The sequence below is a fragment of the Aythya marila genome (genome assembly GCF_965140915.1).
Source record: "Aythya marila genome assembly, chromosome: 2".
Taxonomy (NCBI): Eukaryota; Metazoa; Chordata; class Aves; order Anseriformes; family Anatidae; genus Aythya; species Aythya marila.
In genome coordinates this window covers 102,367,685-102,391,045 of record NC_139043.1, presented here as the reverse complement: position 1 = coordinate 102,391,045, position 23,361 = coordinate 102,367,685, and the positions used below count along the sequence as shown (strand labels likewise).

Below are 23,361 nucleotides of genomic sequence, written 5' to 3'. Positions count from 1 at the left end.
GTTTGAGAGGTTCAGTTCTGGCATTCCACTGCAGCTCAAATACAATGCATGTTTCTTCAGCTGACAAATGAAGGATGATCATCTTTTACCAGTGAACTGATGATATCACATATGTAAGCTGGGAGCAGAACATCCTCGTCTCATCACCAGGCACCACTCTTCCAGCCATCCCTAATACAGTTTGGTTGAATAAATATTTGTTTGTTTTGGAAGTACAAACTAGGTGAGTTTATTTCTCTTCCAGAGTGCAAGTCAGCCTCACCGCACACGTTGCAGTTAAAAGGGCACCCCTCCGCTGATCTGCCTAGCGACCTGTTCATCTGTTGTCTCCTCTTTCTCTTTTTCCCTATCTTTGTTCCAGTCTTTAAGGCCTTCTGGCAGTGAAGTATCCTCATCCAAGCTTCCTGTGCCTTCGACAAATTCTTCGTAAGTGGACTTTTCTGCAAACGGTCTCGGGCCCAGTAGGTCTAGCATATCACTTTTATCCAGCACTTCCTTCTCCAGCAGTCGTAGGGCAACCTGGAAGAGCAGAAAGTCGCATCACACACAAAACACCAGTTGGTTCTCTTCCTTGGAGAGAGCTTAAGGCAGCTTGGGACAAGATTTATCAAAATGAATCTGTGCTGAATGAAGAAACAGGTTGCTCAGAGTTCACTTAATACATAGTTTTTCTCCTCAGGTAGCAAAAAATCCATTAAAAAAGAATCCTACTTAAAAGATCTGGCAGAACACCCCAGCTACAGGCCACTGTTGCAGTTATTGTTACTTCAGAACAAGTCTTTGGCTGCTGCTAAAAGGTTCCTGATGCAATACATCAACAAGTGTTCTCTGCCTATCAGGCCTGATGGTTTGGCAAGGCTGCTGTTAGGTTACAAGCTACAGAGCACCACAAAAGATCGGTGCGTATGATACTGTGCACGTGTAGTTTGTAACCTTCTTGGGCCAGTGAGCTACTGTTCAGCAGAAACAATATTCAGTGATCTTTATCAGGATGGTGACCAGGATGGGTTATGCGGGCGGTGGTTGTTTTTGGCTTGTTTTCTCCATTCACACTGGCCTAGTACATTTCCTGACACCTACTTTAGTAGCTAGAACTCTTCTCTCCAACTTTGCAAATGAATATTTACCACTGTGGTATAGGGATGTTAAACAAAATATCCATTAGAACCTCAGGTGTTCCAGCACAAAGATTTTTATTCACTTAAATCTTGTGGCACACTCTAGAAGTTATATTGAATAATTTTCAAGGAAGCTTTCTTATACACACACATTATTTTTAATCTATTCAGTTCAATTCAGATACTGCCTAACCAGCTGAAAATACTGTAATGCTTACCTTCTCTACTTCTGCTTTCTTCTCAGTCAGAAGGGTTAATGTCCGGTCGTACGCAATGTTAATAAGCGACCGAACTTCTTCATCTATCAACCTGGCAGTTGCCTCACTGTAAGGTTTCTCTAATACCATGTCTCCTTGACGGGGGAGATCAAAGGAAATCTGCCCGACTTTTTCATTCATCCCAAACTGGACAATCTGCAAAGAAACAGAGGGGAGATGGTGAGACTTCAGGGTACGTTGATATAAATCTGGTAGACAGAACTGAAGCACGGAAGGCATTTTACTATGACCCAACCTTTTCCTCTAGAGCCAACCCTCCTCTGAGAACTCCAGCCTACCTAAGCTTAAGTTCCTTAGTTAACCTTCACTTACTCCTTTTTAATGATTAAAACTGAAGCATCCAAATACCATCATTTGGAGGCGGTTACTCTCGTGATGTACATAATGCTTTCCTGTTTAAATACCAAGAGATTAGAGAAAAACATTTCAACCTTCCTTAAGCTGTCTACCTCTTTTCCTTTACCAGAAATTCAGGTTAAGGATGAAAGTAGAGGGTTTCAAAGATATTGTTCTATCACATGCTGCATTTACTCCAAACACACCCTACAAAGGGGACATAAATCTCATCTTGCTTTACTCATTAATGAGTATCAGCTCCTGGCTGCCAAATATAGGTATTTTGCATTTTACTTCATCAGAGGCAGAAATACACATTCACACTATTTACAGGTTCACTTCATCATCCCCATCAATTTGCTTACTAAAGCAACACTCTACTGCTCAGCCTTGCAAGATGAAAATCGGTGTGACAAACAGTATTCAGAACTGAGAAAGCTCTCAGCACTAGAAAGAAGCATCTTAACCTGCTTCCTAAAGATACGTTCAAAACCTTAAGTCCCTAGATCTCTCTGGGGACAACGTCTGCTTATTATGAGAAGCAATTTATACACACTGAACATTTTCTATTTAAAATTGACCAAGAGGCACTGAAGGCCAGATAAACATTAGCATTACCAAAGATTTCACTACACATTTAATGTTCAGAACTGGGAAAGCAAGAAGTTTGCCAGAGACCCACAAGCGGTTCCGGATGGAGGTGGACAGCAGGGGGAACATGACATGTGAGGGAAAAGTACTCCAACATATTTCTCTTGCTCACCTCATAAGCATCTTATAAAATGGCAGCTTTTATGTTGATGCAGGAAATGGAATAAGCATCTAGTACATAGCTACAATTAGATGAGTCACTACATTGATAAGATTTCAAATTGCTCACCTATGCCAGTTAATATGGTACAAACTAGTGCCTTCACTGACAGCAAACAGTGCTTAAATACAAGGTTTTCTGGATTTAGTTACACACACAAACTTAAATTGTGTTTTCAAACAGTGCAATTCTAGAAGTAGCATCAGAGGATCAAATCTGTGCCTAAATTTGATATTGAAAGCATGCATTTTCTACGTGTACTTGAACACAACCACAGCATGCGTGTTCCTGCAGGTGGATGCACAACAGTGTTCAAAGCCCATTACACAGACTCTTGCTGTAAGACTACCCTAAGACTCTGGAATCATCAGCGTCTCTATACAACAGCATAACATTTAGTCATACAATCTTTTATTGAGTCAGCTTTCAAGGGACATACCTGATTAAATCACATCCTTTAAAAACATTAACATTGAACAGTAGAAATAGAAACCTGTAAGGAGGAGGAGTACTATTTAAGCACGTACCTGAGCATACGCGCTCTGTGTCACCTTCTTCAAGTCATCTTGGGCACCAGTGGTAATTCTTCCAAAGAAGATTTGCTCAGATACACGGCCTCCCAGAGTCATGCACATTCTGTCAAGTAGCTGCTCTTTGGTATAAAGATACTGTTCTTTTGGTAAATACTGAGCATAGCCCAGCCCTTTACCACGTGGGATAATAGATACCTGCAATCAAAATTAACAGAATGATAAAACTGAACAGTGTTGAAAAACAAAGTATTTGTTGGTTTGACTTAATTATTGAATACCACAACCTATACCATACTCACCCTTGAAGTTTAATTCAGACATTATCTCCGTTTACATTTTTGCCCTCATTGTGATTTATCCTTAAAAGCCCTGGCTAGCTCTAAACTGGGATTACAACTACTAGAATATCTGGAAAAGAAAGTAAGACCACTGTAATATCTTTTCCAAAGATTGCATGGCATTTTTAAATCTGATAATTTAAAGCTTTTAGTTACATACTGGTCTGTAAGTATTTCCATAGCAGACACCCCATTTCTGTATCTGTAATATTCTGAGCAGGTGGTTTCCATGTTCACTACAGCCCTTCCAGCAGAAAACCGTACTAGACAAATTTTAAGCTTGAAAGCCAGACAACATTAAGAACACAGTCAAGGAAAAACTATGGGTATCACAGCAAGTCTGGCTGCCTTTTCTTTATCTTCAACTCACCAAGTTGTGCATCCAAATTTATATCAGCTTCTGGATGATCATTTCTGTAGTTGTATTACCGAGGCGGCATGCACCTGCATAATCTTGTAAGATTAATTTAAACATCTGACATGTACTAAAAGCCCCAGAGAAAAAACAGCTCTCAAATGAGGCAGTCTCATGGGAAAATCGTGTCCCTTTCACTTGCAAGAGTTGTTCATACTACAAACCCCGTAACACCCTACCAGTCAGAAAACAGTGAAGAAAGCTACAAGAAGTGAACCAAAACAGATGCTAACATTGACACACTTTCAAGGTCTTTTGCAAGATTACATATTTTGATAACCTTCCAACATTAGGGAAAACAAACAAACAGGACAAAGAGATGCTGTCCATGCTACTTTTAAATTACCAGTTCATATTAACTTCCTTTACCTTTAGGAGTGGGTCAGCATGTTCCAAAAACCATCCTGCAACTGCATGCCCTGCCTCATGATATGCTACAGTCTTTTTCTCCTCTGGTTGCAGTACTTGTGTTTTCTTTTCCAAACCTTTACAAAATAAATTTGATTAATAGTTTCAGACATACTTTTCTCTACCGAATCCCTTATTTACTTAGAAATGCAGTGAGCAATACTTAGGTGCCATGTACCCAATCTATAGGAAAACTTAAACACAATAGAAAACTTGCAGCTTCTAGAGATTTTTATCTTTCAGGTTTCATAGTAACCTTGTCTTTGATTAGATTTTCTAGTTTTCAAGTGTAAGTTCTTAAGAATATTCAAATGTTCATATAAAACATTTGCTCTTTAAAAAAATCGAATAATCTTCTAGACTATTAAGGCTAGAAGCAGTTAAAAGCATTGCTAAATCCAAACAGCTATTTTTCCTGGAAAGAATTTGGAAAAAATTAGAAAGTGCCCTGATGAAATTTGTATCTCTGCTCCTTCATTTCAGAAGTCAGCAAAACAGACCAGCAACTTACTTGCTAAATCCCACGTGTGTTTAGGGGGAAAAGAACACAGTTCTTAAGAACAGAAAATTCAAAGCCATGCTTTGAAACAAAACATTTCTTGATAAAATGACTGATGAAATTCACACCTACCTCCAATAACTCTTTCAATTGCTTGCTCAAAATGCTTTTGGTTTATAGCATCTGAGAGATGCCTTGCAGCAATTAAAGCAGCTTCGTTACAAACATTAGCAATATCAGCACCTAAAGACAGAGAAGGCATGAATTACTGATCATTTTCAAAATTTTTTTCTCAGTCTAGCATCATCTTGCCTGTGATTAGATATTTACAGATTCTCATACAGCTTAAAACTAAAGGTAATGCACCTGAAATAATTCATTACGTATATGATAATTTTGTGACAAGGACTTCAATACATTCATCATGGTTCTCTGCTTTAGAATTTATCTCTTAGGTAAAGAATTGATCTCATGACTGCTGAGGTACTTGTTTGATCATTTAGGAGAATAATTTTCCTTCATTATGGATCCAGTGTTGCTCAGATCTTGATGAGAAAGGATTCCTTCTAGGGACACTACTGGCTTCAAGCCATCACACTTCTCTTTAACATTATTTACGGCAATACTATTGAGATAGCTTGGTTTCAAAACAAGTGAAAAACCACGTCAGTGCGGTTGCCAAAGATGTTGACAATCAGATGCCAGGAAAACAGTTTTATTATAGACCACAAAAAGAATGAAATATTCAACTATCATTCACCACAGATATTAAATAGATTAAACCACTAGCCAATAATGAAAGCTCGCACACCCATCCCTAATTCAACACAAGGTTACAGTACATTTTTCAGTGAGAAGATTCTACATCCAGAAACTGAAATTTCCCCAGAGAATGTGCACTGAGACTCCAAAAACCAAACCCTTCTGTAAGAAATGTTTAAAAACCCGAACATGTTAAAAGGAAAAACATGCATACCAGCGTTAGCAGTGAGAAATTTCTGGGATGTTTTTGCTGAAGAGAGAAGAAACTGCCATTTCATGTCACCCTGACTGAGGGAGACAAACTTAAAACTCTCAGAAGTCTCTGAGCTGATCAAACAGGCAAAGAGTATTTCACACTGTACCAGCAAACAAAAGGAAAATAAGAGAACCAGCCAGATAAGATCAAATGCAAGAAAAACCAAAATAACATGGAAAAAAATATAGCATATGCTTATGTAGTAAATGCAAAGAACAGTGGAGTTAAGAATTGCTTACCAGAAAAGCCAGGCGTCAACGACGCGAGTTTTCTTGCTAGGTTATCTTTATTTAAGACGGTGTCTAGTTTCAGAGGTCTAAGGTGAACTTTGAAAATAGATGCTCTTCCTTTTATATCGGGGGGGCCTTTAACGTTAAAGAAATAAACAGTTTTACTTTTCACGTGTAATTGAATGCGTGCAAGGAATATACATATCCATATGTAAATAGCTACAGTGATTCTGGTTGTATGCGACCCAAGCAGAAGCATACACTGATGCAAATACACTTACCAATGTAGATCTGCCTGTCAAAGCGTCCTGGCCTCATTAGAGCAGGGTCTAAAATATCCGGCCTGTTGGTGCCTGCCAAAATTACTACATTTGTGGTTGTATTAAATCCTGGTGAAGAAATACAATGAAAAATTGTGTAAAGAACTTCCAAGAGTAAAAGAATAGAAATAAACTGTCAACTTCACAGGGCCACAGAAGAACTAACACTTCAAAGAAGTGATCTTAAATCTGCAAATACTTCCTTTCCTTACAGTATTGTCCATAACAAGCAAAACTGGCCTTGGGCTTTGCGAAGCACTATACAAAAGCCTAATCTATTGTTCCATTTGAAGACAAAATAAGTGCTGAGTAAACTGCAGAACAAGCATGGGTGGTGTCTCTGGGAGGTATATGTATTTTTTCTAAACAAATTTTAGCAATTATCAGGCTGCAACAAAATAATTCACCACTATTCATTCGAAGAAGCAAGCATTATTCATTTTAGGAAACATTTGCTTCCTAATACAAACACGATTTGTATTTAAACTGAACCCAACTGTTGGTTAACAGGTCTGAAAAGCCTATCAGTTCTTTCATTTATCGGTTTCTCCCTCTGCTGTCACCTGCACACTTACGCTGTGCATCTCAAACTACAAACGTTAATGTAATGGTCAATGCAGTCAGTACTTAAGGCTATAAGGAGCTACGATTAGATCCCTGCTGCTATAACGTAATATTAGAAACTCTGCACGCTTACCATCCATTTCTACTAGGAGCTGATTGAGCGTGTTCTCTTGTTCACTTTGTCCTCCGAAGTTTCCCCTTCCTCTCTTCCTTCCTACTGCATCTATTTCATCAATGAAGAGAATGCACGGGGCATTTTTACGAGCAAGAGCAAATAAGTCTCGGACCTTAACAGGAGAACAGAACAAGCATCAGCTAAGTTAGCAATTGGTCAAAAATGGGTCTGGAGCAGGGGCATGTACATCACTAACAATATCACTATGGTTGACTGTGGCTGTTAATAAGTTTTCCAAATCCCCCAGCCAGCTCTCAATGCAACAGGAAGTTATACCACCGGCTGTCACTCAGTAAGAATCATTAATGTGGAAGCCCATTGATAGACAAATCCTTTCTCAATCTATAAATTAAGAATATAAATTAAATAAATTAAAAGCCTTAAGAAATAACCATTTTCCCTGAATAATTACATCTTATGTAGATGTAATTATTACATTTTCTCTTGAAGATGTAATTATTAGAGTTGATTACATCAACACTAAAGGCCTACAAACTTCTACAATTTAAAGCAAGATTACTCTTAAGTCCTTCTTTAATGAAAAATCCTACATAGAGAAATGAAATGAAAATAAGCACGCTACAACACAAGTGTTCTTTATATCCAGGAAGAAAAATATCTTAAGTTTTCCTGCAGTTAGAACAGAGAGATGTAGCTCCTACAGTGAAACTAAGGCTTATTTACAAGCACTCACCATTATACTCTAACAATATGCAGTTACAAATATTGACTCTTAGCCATCCTGTCTCTCCATTACATGGGCTAGGAAAACTGAATTCACCTCCAAACATTTATTCTGAAGTTAATTTAACTTCTTCTAGAAGAATTCTGAAAAAAATGGCTAAGTCATGAGAAAATCTAAAATCTGAAAGCCTGTTTTTTTTTTTTTTTTCCAGATAAGATATTGCCTATCAAACCCTACTGTAATAGTTATGCCACAAATGTGATTGGCTTTAGGATGCAACATTACGATATTCCATTCGCAAACGTATCAGAAGGACTCCATTAAAACCAGTTCAGCGAGTCACCAAGACCTACAACTGAGGGATCTAACTGGCACAAACAGGAAATGAAAAATGATGGAAGAACTTTGACCTGAGTGAGAATTATATGCAGCTCAGAGCTTGGTACATTACAGAAGACTTCTCTGAAGACATACAGAGCACAGTAGATGTGACATGATATAAATTTTGGACAGGATGCTGTACCATGGAAAGTCATTCTGATTTGTAACCGGAGTTTGAAAGTACAACAAACAGAAGCACGGAGAAATGTGATAGGCAAGGGAAGTGTCAGATGCTCAAGGTAAACTCCTATCTTTTAGTCTTGGAGATCCAGGCAAACTCTTTCTCGGAAGCTCTGTGCCTACCGGTGGTGTGTCCAAAACCATTCCCTTTTCTCTTTACAGAATACCCACAAATACCTGCCTTTAATTATCTTTTCCCACCTGTATTACTGGAAGAAGTCCCTGAAAAGATCACCAGAAGAGACCTAGGCTAGCAAGAAGTATTTGTGCACACAGCTCTGACAAACAGGAACAAATCTTGGAAAAGTTTAACTGCTAGCCTTGAAGTCCAGCCATATGAAAACTGTAGTTTTTCCAAGGCTTTATAGTGCTTAGAATGAGTTTTCCAGTGATTTTTCACAGGACAAAGACTGCATGTATCTGGTAAAAAGTCACTCCCTATAAATTTCAAATTCAAATCAAGATTCTAGAGCATTTCCACGTCATGCTAGAGGAATTAGTTTTTAAACAGAAGTGAAAAATGGGTAAGCTTCTTTACTTCTATTCTCAGAACTTGTAGCAAACTAATTTTAACTCAACTTCTCCAAAAGAACGTCAGCTTGAAAATACACTTTCTGAAGCTTAAGACCAGATGGTTGGAGTTCAGTGAAGGTAAGAGCTGTTGGAAATGAGGTGTAATTTTGGACATTATGAGGAAACTTACTTTGTGGTGTTACCAGCCTCACAAAATATTTTAATATTTCAATGAATAATTAATGAATATTTTACAAATTATGAGTATTATGAATATTTTTTAAACAGGCAGATATGTGTCCCTTCTTACTAGGCACAAATATAAAACTGAATGTCCGAAGTGTAGTAGTAAAAAAAAAAAAAAAAAAAAAAGAAAAAAAGAGATGTACTGGAACAGAGTTAACACCTTTTACTTGAAATAGCTCATTAATAAAATAAAAATTATGGCTAAAGAGTATCTGTCTGTCTTACACTTTTGTTATTTAAATCACCTGATCTCCAGAAATTAAATCATCAGCCTCATGCTCCTTGGACTCCTATTTCAACCAGAAGCTCATTTGTGTGTCCCAGACAACTATATTTAAGAGTTTGACCCTACAAAGAAAACAAAGTTCTTCAGAGAAATGTGAATGATTTAAAGGGGGAGATATTCCCATAGCAGTGGTCAAATGAGCTACCTATTTCTGACCCAGCCGGTATGTTCACTTTGGAGCAGAGCTTGAAGAGAGTTCTGCTCTGTTGGTATGTTTTTTTGTTTCTAATTTCTGCAAAAGAGGTAAACTCCGGGGTGCAGATGGCCTACAACCAGATATTGAAGCCGGTTAGCTCCTTTTATGAAAGGCACGTCTAAGATCCTTGTGTTTAAGCAAGCATCTGGCATCACTGATAATCTGCATAGATGAAGTAACTTAAAGCTATGAATGTTTAATTATAGCTTGAAGCTATAATTAAGCAGCCTACCAAATTTGACAGCATCCTTTCAACAACCAACACAAATAAACAGCAGGGCCAAAGACTTACTCGAGCTGGACCGACACCAACAAACATCTCTAAGAACTCAGAGCCGTTGACTGTGATAAAAGGTACATTAGCTTCTCCAGCTGTAGCTTTAGCTAGAAGTGTTTTCCCAGTACCTGGAGGACCGGTCAGAATTGCCCCCTGCAAAAGAAACAGATATATTTTCCTCAAGAAGAAAACAATATAACCCTATGAAATGTCTTACTTAAAGATCTTCTACACATTACGATGTTGAGTCCACCAGCTTTTCTTCTAACACAGTTAAAAATGCACAAGGAAACAAACTGAAGTTTAATCTGTCATTTAAACCAGCAAAAGGAAAAAAAAAAAAGATACAACACTGCCACATTGTCTTAGAATTATGGCAACAGTGATTTCTTCATTTAACACTGAAAAAAAACCACAAACAGCCTGTCACCAGTTGGGCTGCCACTACAACACAACCAAAAAATGACAGGCAATTCTATAACCATCACATACAGCGATGGTACACATGCATGCCATGTGTCATTTCTGACTCATGCAAACAGATGAAGTACTCTATGAGAAATCTTCAGGCACTATAGTTATGCTGTTGGCCCTTAATGCCTCTTTACTTTTTTTCTAATTGTGAGAAGACGCTGGAAAGCACTGCCTACATAAACATTCATAGTCCAATTCAAAATGCTGAGGCCTACCAAAAGAATCAAGTCATCACTCGCTTACCTTTGGAATTTTTGCTCCCAGATCCTCATATTGCTTGGGATTTTTCAGAAAGTTAACGAACTCCATTATCTCTAGTTTGGCCTCCTCACAGCCAGCTACATCTTTGAATTTCACATCTATTTCATCCTTAAGGACTTTGGCTGTGGTTTCACCCACGCTGAAAAGTCCACCCATTCCACGCCCTGCTCGACCTAGGCCTGCAGGACCTCTTCTTAACGTGTAGAGTAAAGACCCGATAATAAGGATCGTAGGCAGCAAACTCAGGAGAAATGATCTATGAAGAAAAACAAAACAAAGGAGAAAACCACATAGATTATAAAAATCCATGACTGGACATCACATGTACGAAACACTGGTTCCACGATAAGCAACCCTGAACAAATTCAGCACCAATACTCTAAGAACTTGCTAACATCTTGTAAACATTACAAGTTATGCACATTGGGGAATAAACAAAAATGTGAGAACAAAGAAGATTCTGAACTACAGAAGTTAAACTAGCCAAAAAATAGTTATAATTCTTATAATTAAAAGAAGCGGAATTAATTTTTCATTGCCCATCCTCATTAGCCCATGACCATAGGAAAATGAAAATTAATAGTCTTAGAGGGAAACACATCCCTACTCTCAGTGCTTCACAAGTGACAGTTTGGGGTTTTGTTGTTTGTTTTTAAAGCAAGCATGACATCAAGTGACAGTGAGATGTTTATAGAGGAAAACTGCATTACCTAGTAAACAAAAGTAGCTCATTTTTCTTGCCCTTTAAAGCTAAATTCACAGGACTAGAATTGTGATAAAGTAACCATTTGTATAAGTTGTATTGGGTAACACATAATCAGTATATGCTACCCCTTCAAGCAGAAGTTTCTCTCAAATATGTAACCCACTTCCGTTCCCCTAGGTCTTTCTCTTTTTTTCCTCCTCTGGTAAGAACAGCTCACAAGACGCTCTGTCAACTCTCAGCAATAATAAAATACTGAACTGAAGCACGACCACAGGTTACCAGAAGAATTCCAAGCTCTATTGATATCCCAGACTCCTGGGATGAAAAGGAAAAGCTGGACTTTTCATCACCCTATGGTATCTAGAAGATTCCAAATCTGTTACACATCTGCTGCTCTCTCCTGTTTCCTGTGGCATTGCTGGGACAAAGCAAGAAGTGGCAGGCAACTGTATCCTCTGAAGCACAGACTTTGAGGAGTAGAGAGCCAGAGAGACCATGACCAGAAAAAGGGATTCAGTGAGCAATTTGTGTGAGGATGAAGATGACACAGAACTGACACGCTTCTTCCAGTCTGCTGTGAGAAGCCTCAGGCTGATGTGCAGCCTCTTCACACAAGCACAGCACTGTCCTGGCCACTCTTTTTTCCAGATTTCTTTAAGCAACAACTTAACAGGTTTATGAGTGCACTTAAGAGCACACCCCACTAGAGAGGAACACAGAAGTAAGGCAGAGAGCTTGTAGCAGAACAGGGAACAGAAATCCTCTGTGAAGTCCCAGGATGGTCCAGAGTTAAGGGTACTATTTTTCCTGTTGCCACAAACACGCAACAGTTTCGTAAAACATGTTGCAGAAATAAACCAAACTTTCCCCTCCCTTTCCTAAAATTGAAAAAAAAACTACACCACTATATCAAGAATGAAAACACTGTCAGCAAACAACCATTTATCACCAGTAAACTCAGAATGGTCAGTGGGGACCCCTGGAGGTCACCTGGTCCAAGCCCCTGCTCAAGCAGGGCCACCCAGAGCAGGTTGTCCAGGAGCAGGTCCAGATGAGCTACTATATCCACAGCTGAATTTTCTGATGGGACAGACCTATTTCACAGACATGAGCAGGATTTGTTTTTAACACGTTGACTCGGATGAAAAGGAAAATAGTTCTTGGGATTAAAGACAAGGCTTCTAAGCCATTCAGAAAACCCATCAGAGACTGCCAGTCTCTGCTAAAACCCAAGTCAATAAACCCCATCAACAGAAGACCAATACAAAGAACACAAATCTAATATTGGAGCAGTTATTCCCTACCAGGGTAGCAACAATGCCATAAATCAGATGTTAGTACTATTTTGCTTATGCAATTTTGGTGATTAAAAGCATGATACATCTTCAAGTTCCTGCTAACAAGCACAATAATGTGATTTCCTTAATCACCAATATCTCGCCTTTTTGCAAGGCCAGAGAATTTGGATTCTGTTGAATTTACAGGCAGAAAGTGGTCCATCTTCTAACTTGGTCGATATACTGTAGTTCTATGCTGTATTTTGTCCACTCTAAAATCTACATGAGCACCATCTGTGAAGCCTTACTGCTGTGCTTTGCTGACTCTTGCTCTTGTCCAAGACATGTGAAGGAAGGGCTTAAAGGAAGGATGGGTTAATTGTGAGCAGAAATATTTATGGACTAAGATTTCTACACAGATAAGGTACTGAGAACAGGTCCTCTTACATTTGACGTTCAGAAACAAACCCAAGATTATTGTTCTGATAATACTGCCACCCAGTGTAGCATAAAGTGCATGTCTTCTAACTCCACTTTTCCACTGTAAAGATAACAATTTCTTATCAAGATACCGCGATACTTTTAAAAAATAAAACAACTAAAAAAAACAGTTTCTTACCCATCGCTCTCTGTTGAGTAGACTACAGGTAACCTGTTCTCCACTTCTATGCCCAGGTCCTGCTGTACAGTTTCCAGATTCCGTTCAAAAGTGTCCACACTACCGATATTAAACCAGACGTACTGCTACAAGAAAAAAAGCAGAGATCACCACAAAATGCCCTATCTTACCTCAGCTTCATCATAAGCCAGCCAACTTCTTCTAACACATACACGAGCAAACCTCAGAACGTATTCAGATCAAAGATATCATTTTAAGTCGCCTTGTAAAGCATGCAACTGATGCAAGATAAATCCTAATAAATCTAAGGCAATATCAGCCCGAATCTGTCACTGCTTCTATAGAAACCATACACCCAACAGATTTTTTTTTGTGCACTTTAAGCAGACTGAAATCCTGGCATTTCCTCCATGAACAAAGGGAGGGAGAGATGTTTAGAAGATAATTGATAAACGGATTAAATAAAAGGGAGCTATACAGTCAGAACAACACAGAGCACTGGTCCAGCACACACAGTGGTCACACAACCTACAATTTCACTGGGTCTCAGGCTTCCTGGTTGAGAAAGGCAATTCTCTATTTTTGGAGTCCATATTAACTTTCAAGTTAGCTGTCTTCACACAAAAGATAGCATGAGCTTATATCATATATATATATACACCTGAGAAATACTCCAGGCTACTTTCTAGCAGTGTTGAGACCCAGACAGTTTCAAGAGAATCTCCCCTTTTGCACTGTGACCTGCCTGACTTGCCCCGACTTACTCTAACATTGGAGAAAAAAAAGTAATCCTAAGCATTATCTGATTGAGAAACTAAGGCAACTTATGGTATGTGGGCTAAAGAGTAGGTGTATAAATAAGTAACACTGAAACCCACGGATGAAGTAATTGCTGCAAATTTCACTCTACCCTGGAGGGACTTGCAGACCTTATTTCAGAAAGTCAATAAAAACTCCAAAACTGAAACAACCAACCAACCCACCACCCAGGAAGATGCAATTGGATAAAGCTTTTCTAAATCGTGAAACACAGCAAGAAAGAAATGGCATCCACCTGTATATTAAACAGGTCTGAAGCTGGCAGAGACTGTGCATGAAATAAGTTTCCATATTTATGTATATGAGCTTTATTATTATTTTTTTCCCCAATAGGTCTCTGCCTCCGAGTATTCCTATTTGGAAAACTTTCATCTTCATCAGTCTGTGTTACCTTACCGTGTTACCAGGAAACACACTACCTGAAATAAGTACTCTGCTTGAGAATAAGAGCCCTTAGCTTAATTTTAAAGACTATAGTATCAAATGGCAACAAAGTTAAAAGTTTGCTTGTTTATCAAGTAACTGGCTAAATGTTTCTGTCTTTTCTGGGACAGAAAAGATCCAAAAGAATGTATGTTTAAGGCTGGGCCTTCCCTGAGCAGATGGAAAACAGCAGTTAGCAATTCAAAGCTTTCAACAATCTCTCATTCTTCCTGTTTGCATATTTGTATTAAGAGCACGGTGCTGGATAGGAACTACTTGGCATAGTTTAAGATATTTGTGGCAAAACATAATCAATACAGTAAAGCCACAAACTCACACTGTGTGTGTGATAATGTAGCAATAAGGCAAACAACATGTTTTCCATTAAAAGAATATCAATGCTCTTAAGTTTTCTGCATCAAGCTTTATCTAAAAAGATCACCTTGCTGTTTTAGTAGATATACATGAGACATTATTAAGTGTTTACCCATTCATGAGGAGACTTTCCCGAAACAAAGATCACTCTAACAAAGCGCTTGTTCACCACTTCAAGTCTGTCCACCTGTGGGATGACAAGGAGAAAACTTGTTATGTGTTTGAGTATACGACCACTACACTTTCACCACAGCTAGCAGAGCTACACATGCCAGGTATGTTCTTCCATTTTCTAGTAAGAATAAAATTCACATTATAGATCAGGATGGTTCCACAATCTGTAGTTTGCATTCTGCAAAGTGTCAAGTTTTTTCTTTATAAGAGAAGTTTACTATTAAGAAAAAAAAAAATCTTACAATAAACTCTAAGTTTCAAAGTATACTGAATTGTTTCAGACACACGTACAAAGTTTTACACACTGTCACATGCTTTTGCTTGGTAGCTTTTAAACAGCTCTGTTTTAAGAATCTCAAACTAGACGCAATTCTAATCACGACTAGAAATAGCAAAACCTCCCCTCAAACTTACATACTAGGAATGCTGCTCACCAGGTTCCTTTTCACTTAACTTCTTTCAATGACAATTCAACTGAATTTCATTAATTCCAACACAAGGAAGCTAGTGCATAATTAGTAAATTAGATGGAAATTACTACCTCATACCTTTTTTTTTTAAAAAAAAAAAAAAAAAAAAAAAGAAAAGAGCACAAAAAGCCACGCACCCTGGCTCAAATCAGAAGTGCAATACAGTAGTTAAACAATATTTAACTATTTCCATTGTCAAACACCAAAATCAGTAGACCATGTGATACCAAACTCATTGAAGCTTGTAAAACATAAACTGAACAGAATGAAGGAAAACTTAGATCTGCTGACAATTGTTTCTCCTAACAAAATATTAAACGTTATTAAACAAAATAATGCCCATTAGTAAAAAGAATTTGGTTAAGGTAACAGACACCACATAAACTAAAATCACGTTGCAGGTTCACATATAAAAACATTAAGTTTTCTGTTTTGGATGAAAAGAGCTCAAATGATTAGCTTCTTGAACTTGACAGGATCTCTTCAGAAGTCAGTTAAAGCTTACCATTGCCAGTTAAAATGAAACAGAACAAGTTACTTCCATTTCTTTTGCTCCTCTCCATAAAATAACAGCTTTCAGCATTTTTCAAGTTTTTAAAACTAACAATGGTTCTATAAGTAGGGCCTGAGCTGTACACAGGTTAGAAAGGCTTCCCTGAACTCACTACACATGGCCATTTGTGGCACAAAAACACAAGCTAAGAAGCCACTCTAGATCTAGCCTGACTTCACGCAGGACTACCTGAACATCTTTGCTTTGAAAAACCACGTCACCTGAGTATTGCTGATGTCTTCTCCCAATTAACTGGCCACCACCATGGCAGCCCATAGCACTTGATGGCTACATATTTAGCTTATCGGAATACCCAGACGACATCTTACAAAGGCCCAAGAGACTTGGTTTTATGCAACAACCCCCTTTCATAATGCTTTTCTGCAACAAGGGTTCAGGCTTCGTTCACTGTTACAGCTAAACTAATATTTATTGAGCGAGCGTTTTAGCTGCTTTACGAGTAAAATTCGTGTGGTTTTGTTCCGTAAGGCGTGCACACAGTTGCCAAGTAAGAACAGAACCATGAAATACAGTCTGGGCAGAAGGGTAGAAGCATAATATGCAATGCAGAGCTGCTCTCTAAGACAAAAAAAGGTAGGAAACAACCGGCTTGGCAGTTTATGAAAACAACAAAGGGGTAGGGAGCATGCTGTTAACATGAAATCCTATGTCTGGAACCTAGAGGAGGAAGCAAGTCTGTGTTTTCCCAAGCTGCAGCAGAAGCTACAAACGTGGAATTAACACACCCAAGCACTAGTGACTCCTGAAGAGGAAAAGGCCTGTACAAGGCATTCAAATTTCTGAACTTCAGGGCATCACCAACCTATTATTCCAAGTGCGGAAAGCTGCCAAGTTAGACACAGAGATAGGACACTGATGATAAAACTGACTGCTCCAGGAGTAGCTTTATGTAAGAGCGAAAGAAGAAATAAAAGGAGAAAGCAAGTGAAGGAGACTATTTTGCAATATGGTTACCCCAGTTCACTGCCCCTGGAAGGGGTTATTCAAATTCCCACCCCCACCTTTCTGTTAGCACCGCTGTTCTTCAGATGCCCTGGTGAAATGATTTAAGGTAAGGAATGAAACAAGCAGAATTCCACCCCCCAGCCCAGGGATGGGCTAATGGAAGCATTTAGGGATGGGAGTAAGTTTCTTCTGGGAGCAGCTGGCACGTCTGCTTAAACCATTAAATCAACTTACACGTACTATAAAACCATCCCCTGAGAGACTGTGGCTACACTGCCTCCTTAAGCCAGCATAAAGATGAGCTACCCAAAAAGCTGCCCTATCCCAAGTTGCCCATTCCCTTTCTTCCCTTGAAGCCTTCAAAACAGCCACTCAGAACATCAGACAAGAAACTGATTAAGATGAAAATTAAATCCTCTCTCCCTCAAAAGTTACTCCTGAGCTAGTTCTCACTCCACAGCCAATCAAATACAAGCGTAAGTGGGGAAGCAGCGTGCTGACTTGTCATTTTGATTCCCCTGACTACTCACCACTCCTTTAGAAAGGTAGCTATTGACAAAGTCTTTCCAGGTGATTTCTCTCCCAGGAACCCTGAAGAAGAAGTAATAGACAACCATCGTCCAGAAGAATGAACTTCCCACTACGTACATACGAAATTCCCTGACATCCCAAGGAATGTCACCCTATGGGGGGAAAAAAGAAAGAGTTTTAGGGTCCGTAACATAGCAAGTTCATAACAGACAAGTTCCAGTATCTGTTTCTGACTTCTCCTGTCCTCGAGGTTACCACAGAGAATGCCACGCAAAACTATATTGTATGAACACACTGCAGTAGCTTCAGATACTGAGAAATGACGAAGTTAGTAAAAAAAAAAAAAAAATAATTAAACATTTTACAAAAAGTAACAAGTTTTCATCTATAAACTACTCTTTAGAAAAAAATCTTGTCATCTGTTATCTGACCTCTCCCCCCTCCATTTTAACACAATTTTCTCTGTACTCTAGGACTACATGCAAGCCCAACAAAAATAACAGAAGAAACTAAGAGAAAAAAACAGGAGGGATGAAAAAAGTCTGCATACCAAGCAAATTCCAATAAGTATTCTTGTGCTGCTAGATGCTATAATCTTTGTGCTACAGCTAAAAACAGTTAATACAAGTTACAAAATTAAACTGATATAAATAAATATTCCATTAATGTTACAAGGGCCAACAGGAAACTTATTTAGCTTCTTTACCAAGCATTGTGTAGTCAGCAGAATTTTTCAAATTGACCTTTTGAGACAAAATACGAAACCTTTAAAGGCTCCACTACAAAAATACTGACTGCTAGCAACAATATTCAGATACCTTACTGTTCTGTTAACGTTCACAAACTGACAAAGCAGAGTTGGATGCCTCTGTTAGGTTCATCCAAAACAATTATTTATGAAAGGCACTGAGCGGGGGAGCCACCTACAGCCAGTTATAACAAAACAGTAGTCACTGGAAGCTTAAGAAGAACTTATGGAATCAGAAAAAAAAAGTCTAAAAAGCACACCAGGTTATTCTAAGATAGTTAGTACCAAAAAGGAAGATATTTTAAAGTCCAGACCTTTTGTAATCTGGTCCACCAGTTAGTGTCTTCTTTCTTGCCACCTTTTTTTCCACCAGTACCACCTCCTCCACTACTAGTCCCACTAGGCTGTCGGGCACTAGCTTGCTTTGCTTCTAACAGAAAATAAAAGACAAAAAGCACATCTTTATATCTTATAACAATCTTACACCAGGGCTTTCTTTACTTCATATTAATTTTAAAGAGTTATGCAAAATGAACTAGTTTATAATGCTTCAGTAATTAGAGAACATGGAACTACATTTTTCATAGAAAAACAAATATATAGTCCATTAGTTGGCAGACAGACATCTGTATCATACAGTAGATGGGTCTGTTAATTGTATAACTGATGATACTTGGACAAGAGTAACTAGAAAAACACCCCAAATACATAAAGAAGCATGTTACGGAGACTACCTGAAATATATTTCCACGGCACTAGTATACTGAAGACTATTCTTAAAAATATACATATCCTTAAAAAACAAACAAACCCCCCACATTCTGCAAGCAACACCTCCTCCCAGAATTCACCCCTCCCCTCTGGTCATAATACGCTCCTCTTGAAGTTCGGGGTTTAAGGACATCACAGCTTGGAGTCCTGTTTCATGTTTTAGAAACAAGCACAGCACGGTATCAGACCAACACTACTAGTTCCTCTTCAAGCACCAGGCTACATGGCTGGTCATTACTAACGCACTGGTTCTGAATCCCCACCCAGAATGACAATTCTGGTTATTCTGGACAGCAAAGACTGTACTTCATGTTGCTCTAGGAGTAGCTGAGAACTATAGAGAATATCTGAATACATGACTGTCAGCTAATAGGAGATTGTAAAGCAAGAAGTTAAGGACAAGCACTTAAGCAAAAGAATGAGAGATAAGAATAAGTATTATCCCAGAAGAAATACGTGTCGTGAAAGCAAAGTAACATTATAAAAACATTTTGTACTCTTAAACTGATCTGGTACAGAAATATCTTCCCTGAAAAATGAATGAAAAAACACCAAACCCAAGGGTATGCTAAAATCTAATGAATACACATCCTAATGAATGAGTAAAAGAGCTGAAATCAAGCAGCTTTTTGTACCTTTTGTTTCTCCAGCTGCGCCTTTAGTTCCATTACCTTTCTTCCCATTGGGAAAATATTTTTCAAATCCTATCAAGAAAGAGTTAGGAAGCAAGTAACTTTTAGTTTACAATTCTATCATTACACCTCAGTAGTCACAAGCTGAATGTATACTACAAAAAAAGAAGCAAGCAACACAACTACAAAAAATGAACTTATTCTCGCCTTGTTGTTGAAGAGCTCTCCCAGGTACCCATAAACAAATCTACTACTGATATAAAAAAATCAGATGTATTTAATAAACTGAAGTTGTCCTTTACACCAGACAGACAAGCATAGACGAACAGAAAGTTGCATGGCTTAATATTAAGGTGAACAAACTGCAGCCACTCTTTAATAGCTCCTAAAAATGCCATAAAATCAATGCTCCATCTTAAGATTAATGGCTGGTTAATAAGAGAACTTACTGCCCCACAGACAACAAACCTAAATGGTACGCAACCACGCGCAGTCCTCAGCAAGACAGGCTGTCTGCTTCATGCGAGTGATCAAAGTCACCCTCACCTTTGGGAGGCTGAGAGAAGAGCCTTCTGCAAGCAGCAATTACACTCGCCAAGACCGTACTTCTGTCAGTAGTAACACCACTGGTAACTTCTTCACGGAACTGAAAGATGAAAAATAAATATAGAGCAACAAGAAAGTTCAGTGAAGTCTTCAAGCTCTCTAACAGGTATTATAAGGTCTGTTGTAGAGTTTTGGTAAAGAACTGCTGCAGACCAGAGCGTAAGAGAACAATGAAATAAGGAAAAAGCAATCACATTGATAATCTTTACATTTGCAGAAATTTGTCTCACAAAACAAAAATGCAATACTCTTTAGTAAAACAGAAAAATCAAGCAGGAAATGCCACAAGGTACAAACACGCACACTGATGTACACTTGTACACTGATGCTACAGGAAGTATTTCGTAATACCCCCTGAATGCTACTTAAGTGCATGTTAACTGTGACTGTGCAAACATGACCTACGCAGTACTGGATTATTTTTCATGAAAGAACTGCAGCTTTTTCCAAACAGCTAAGAACACAACTACTGAATATGAAAAATCTGCTTGAATCCAAAAGGATACATCAGTCAGTGCTTATGTCTAGCTAGGAAACCAAGGCTTGGAAGGGGTCCTCAGAAAGAGGACCTAAACCCCTGTATAGGTGGAGATCTATTAAAAAATAAAGATATTTGTCATTTAAGCGCAATGAAGAAAAATAAAAGTAAATGAATAATTATTAAGGAAACTTTAGGCATTGTTACCAAATGCTTTAAAACACTGAAATCTAACGTTATTACAGAGTTCAGACTTCTTTTCTTCTAGGACATACTTCAGATTCCAAAAACAGACACACACTTTATCCCCTTCCTAAGCTTTCCCATCACTTCTAAAAAATTCATATCAAGATTTCCCCAGAGACCAAATCCTCTCATGTCTCCTCATGAAATTAACTTTATTACTGCCTCCGTTTCCTTTGCCCCAAAGGAACGCTCAGTCTCCTGTTATTTTTGATCTGAAGCTATTTACCTGAGAAATAGTAAAAAACACACACAACAGCAAGAGCAAAGCTCAATGTTAGTATCCCCGTAACTATTTTGTTATATTTTAGTGGCGACAGACAACACCTGTGAGCTTGCAGGATACTAGCTTACATGCTGAGTCTACCCTAGGGATACGGGCACATTGTAAATTCTAATTCTCCTGCAGCCTTCTGCCTGGGAGCTTCCCCTTCCATGGCCTGCTAACTGAGGAAATAGCACAGAGTTATTGTGAGCAGTCATCTAGTTCCACCTGCTGGAACCTCGAGGAATGCCAAAACGCCCTTGTTTATTTTGCTCTAGACTGAGGTCGGGGGAATTCTTCAGCTGCTTGACAGAGCCACAGTGTGTCTTTAAGCAAAGGCTGATACTGGAAATACAAAAGGGTATTTTACTGATCACATAAAGCACGTGCAGTGCAGATAACCTGGAAAACTGCTACTCTAGAGAACAGCCACCTGGGCCAACAGCCACCTGGTTTCTGAATATTCCTGTTTCTTTAGAAATAAAAGGTAAAGTAACTGCTCACGTTCAAAGGAAAAGTTTAAGTAAGCCAGTTCCAACTGCCTGGCTGAGCTAGGCCAGCACAGGTTTGTTACAGCATTCAGTTACAGTTTAATCAGGTTTAGAGTGAGAGAGGGAGACGGAGGCAGGCAAAGTAGCAGACATAAGCGTTTCAAAGTTGATTTTGTGAGAAAAGGAAGCAACCAGTTTCACCACACATCCAGCAAATCACCTGACCGAGGCTGGGAGGCACACTTTCATCCTGCCTGCTGACTCACCGAAGTCTACCCCCTGCATAACGCCCTTTCCTTTCCGCAGCATTCCAGAAACGCAGAAGCTGGTAGCAGCACGCTACACACGTGGGGTTATTTCTCTGACTGGGGAGATTGTCAACGTGAGAACCTATCATGTTGGCCCTGATCTAGGACCTCTCCCTGAGCCGGCTGGCACTGGCAGTGCCACAGCAGCCTCAGCTGAGAGCAGCACACCCAGTGCTGAAGCGCAGGGCAGGCAAACAGCACAGGCCTGGGCTGGATGCTCAAGTAGCACCATGGCTCCTTGGGGTGTGTAGCAGGAGACTCTGCGAGTGTCTCCCAGTCGGAGATGAAAGAGCTGTCAAAGCAGAGAGTCAGCACATGCAAACACCCTGGTAGTTTGGTATTTCAGGCAAACCTTGTGACAACTGCCTGAAAATTAAGGTTTTGTTTTAAATAGAAATTCAAGATAAGCAAGTTTGAAGTATGCCAAAATCAGTTCTACAGCTAAAACACCCCAGAAAATGTTGCTACTCCTGCACATAACACACAGCCTAAAACACCCAAGAAAGGCCTTCTCCACAATTCCAATGTTCAACAAAATAAATCTTAAACAGAACTACTGACTGCACACAAACACTGTGACCATCATCCACGTGTTGTTTCTTGTTTAAATCAGGGACACACTAAGCAAGAACAGAAAATCCACTTTCAGTTGCGTAAGCAAAAGATCAAGAATCCACTAATTCAGAAGAGTTGCGAGTTTACAGCTTTATCCCTAGACAAGGCCCAACTCAGAATTCTTAAATGGAACAGAAGGTTAAGGGCGAAGTTACCTCTGTTACCTAACAGACACCAAAATACTACATAAAATTATGCTGCAGAAGGAAAAGAAAGCTGATACAGAGATCTAATTTCAGGTGAGTTACTTATTTTGTTTTGCTAAAAGCTGTTTTCTGACACATTAGCAGCGCTGCCGACCCTTCAATTAATGCCTTAACGCTTGGTCAGGGCTGAACATCACAATCCCAGCATTAAAAACAACAAAAACAATAAGCGATACGGTGACACAACAGCTGCCCGGGCCCAGCTCTACAGCACCCCGTCCCCTGGCCCTCCCCCAGCCCCCCCCTCACAACCCGGCCCCGCGCCCCCCTCACCTGCAGCAGGCCGGGCCTGGCGGCCAGCAGGCCCCTCCCGCACAGCAGCCGGGCCCCGGGCAGCCCCCAGCGGCCGCAACCGCCCCGGGCCAGCAGCAGGTAGCGGTGCGCCATGGCCCCTAACGGCTCCCAACGGCCCTAACGGCCACTAACGGCCCCTAACGGCCGCCAACCGCCCCCCGTCCCCTCCGCCGCCGCCACAGCCGCCGCCTCGCCCCGCCCCCTCCGCGCGCGACGCGTGACGTCATCGCGCCGCCAACCCGCCTCCCC

The 23,361-nt window shown here is 39.6% G+C and overlaps 1 protein-coding gene across 2 annotated transcripts; it reads right to left on the bottom strand.

Annotated features, from left to right (window-relative positions):
• Positions 1–75: 75 nt before the first annotated feature.
• AFG3L2 (AFG3 like matrix AAA peptidase subunit 2) lies at positions 76–23,275 on the bottom strand. Of its 2 annotated transcripts, none has more exons than XM_082754763.1 (17): positions 23,092–23,275; positions 20,153–20,252; positions 19,610–19,678; positions 18,518–18,633; positions 17,455–17,607; positions 14,874–14,948; positions 13,145–13,269; positions 10,525–10,798; positions 9,823–9,960; positions 7,002–7,155; positions 6,266–6,373; positions 5,994–6,119; positions 4,869–4,979; positions 4,199–4,314; positions 3,071–3,271; positions 1,337–1,531; positions 76–519 (listed from the first exon to the last, which is right to left on the bottom strand). In XM_082754763.1, exons 1-17 carry the CDS (start codon positions 23,203–23,205, stop codon positions 277–279), a joined length of 2,418 nt encoding a protein of 805 aa, XP_082610889.1. In that variant the 5' UTR covers positions 23,206–23,275; the 3' UTR covers positions 76–276. The 2 variants fall into 2 exon arrangements, with proteins under 2 accessions (XP_082610889.1, XP_082610890.1); XM_082754764.1 differs by having other exon boundaries at positions 13,145–13,266.
• Between the last annotated feature and the right edge of the window lie 86 nt (positions 23,276–23,361).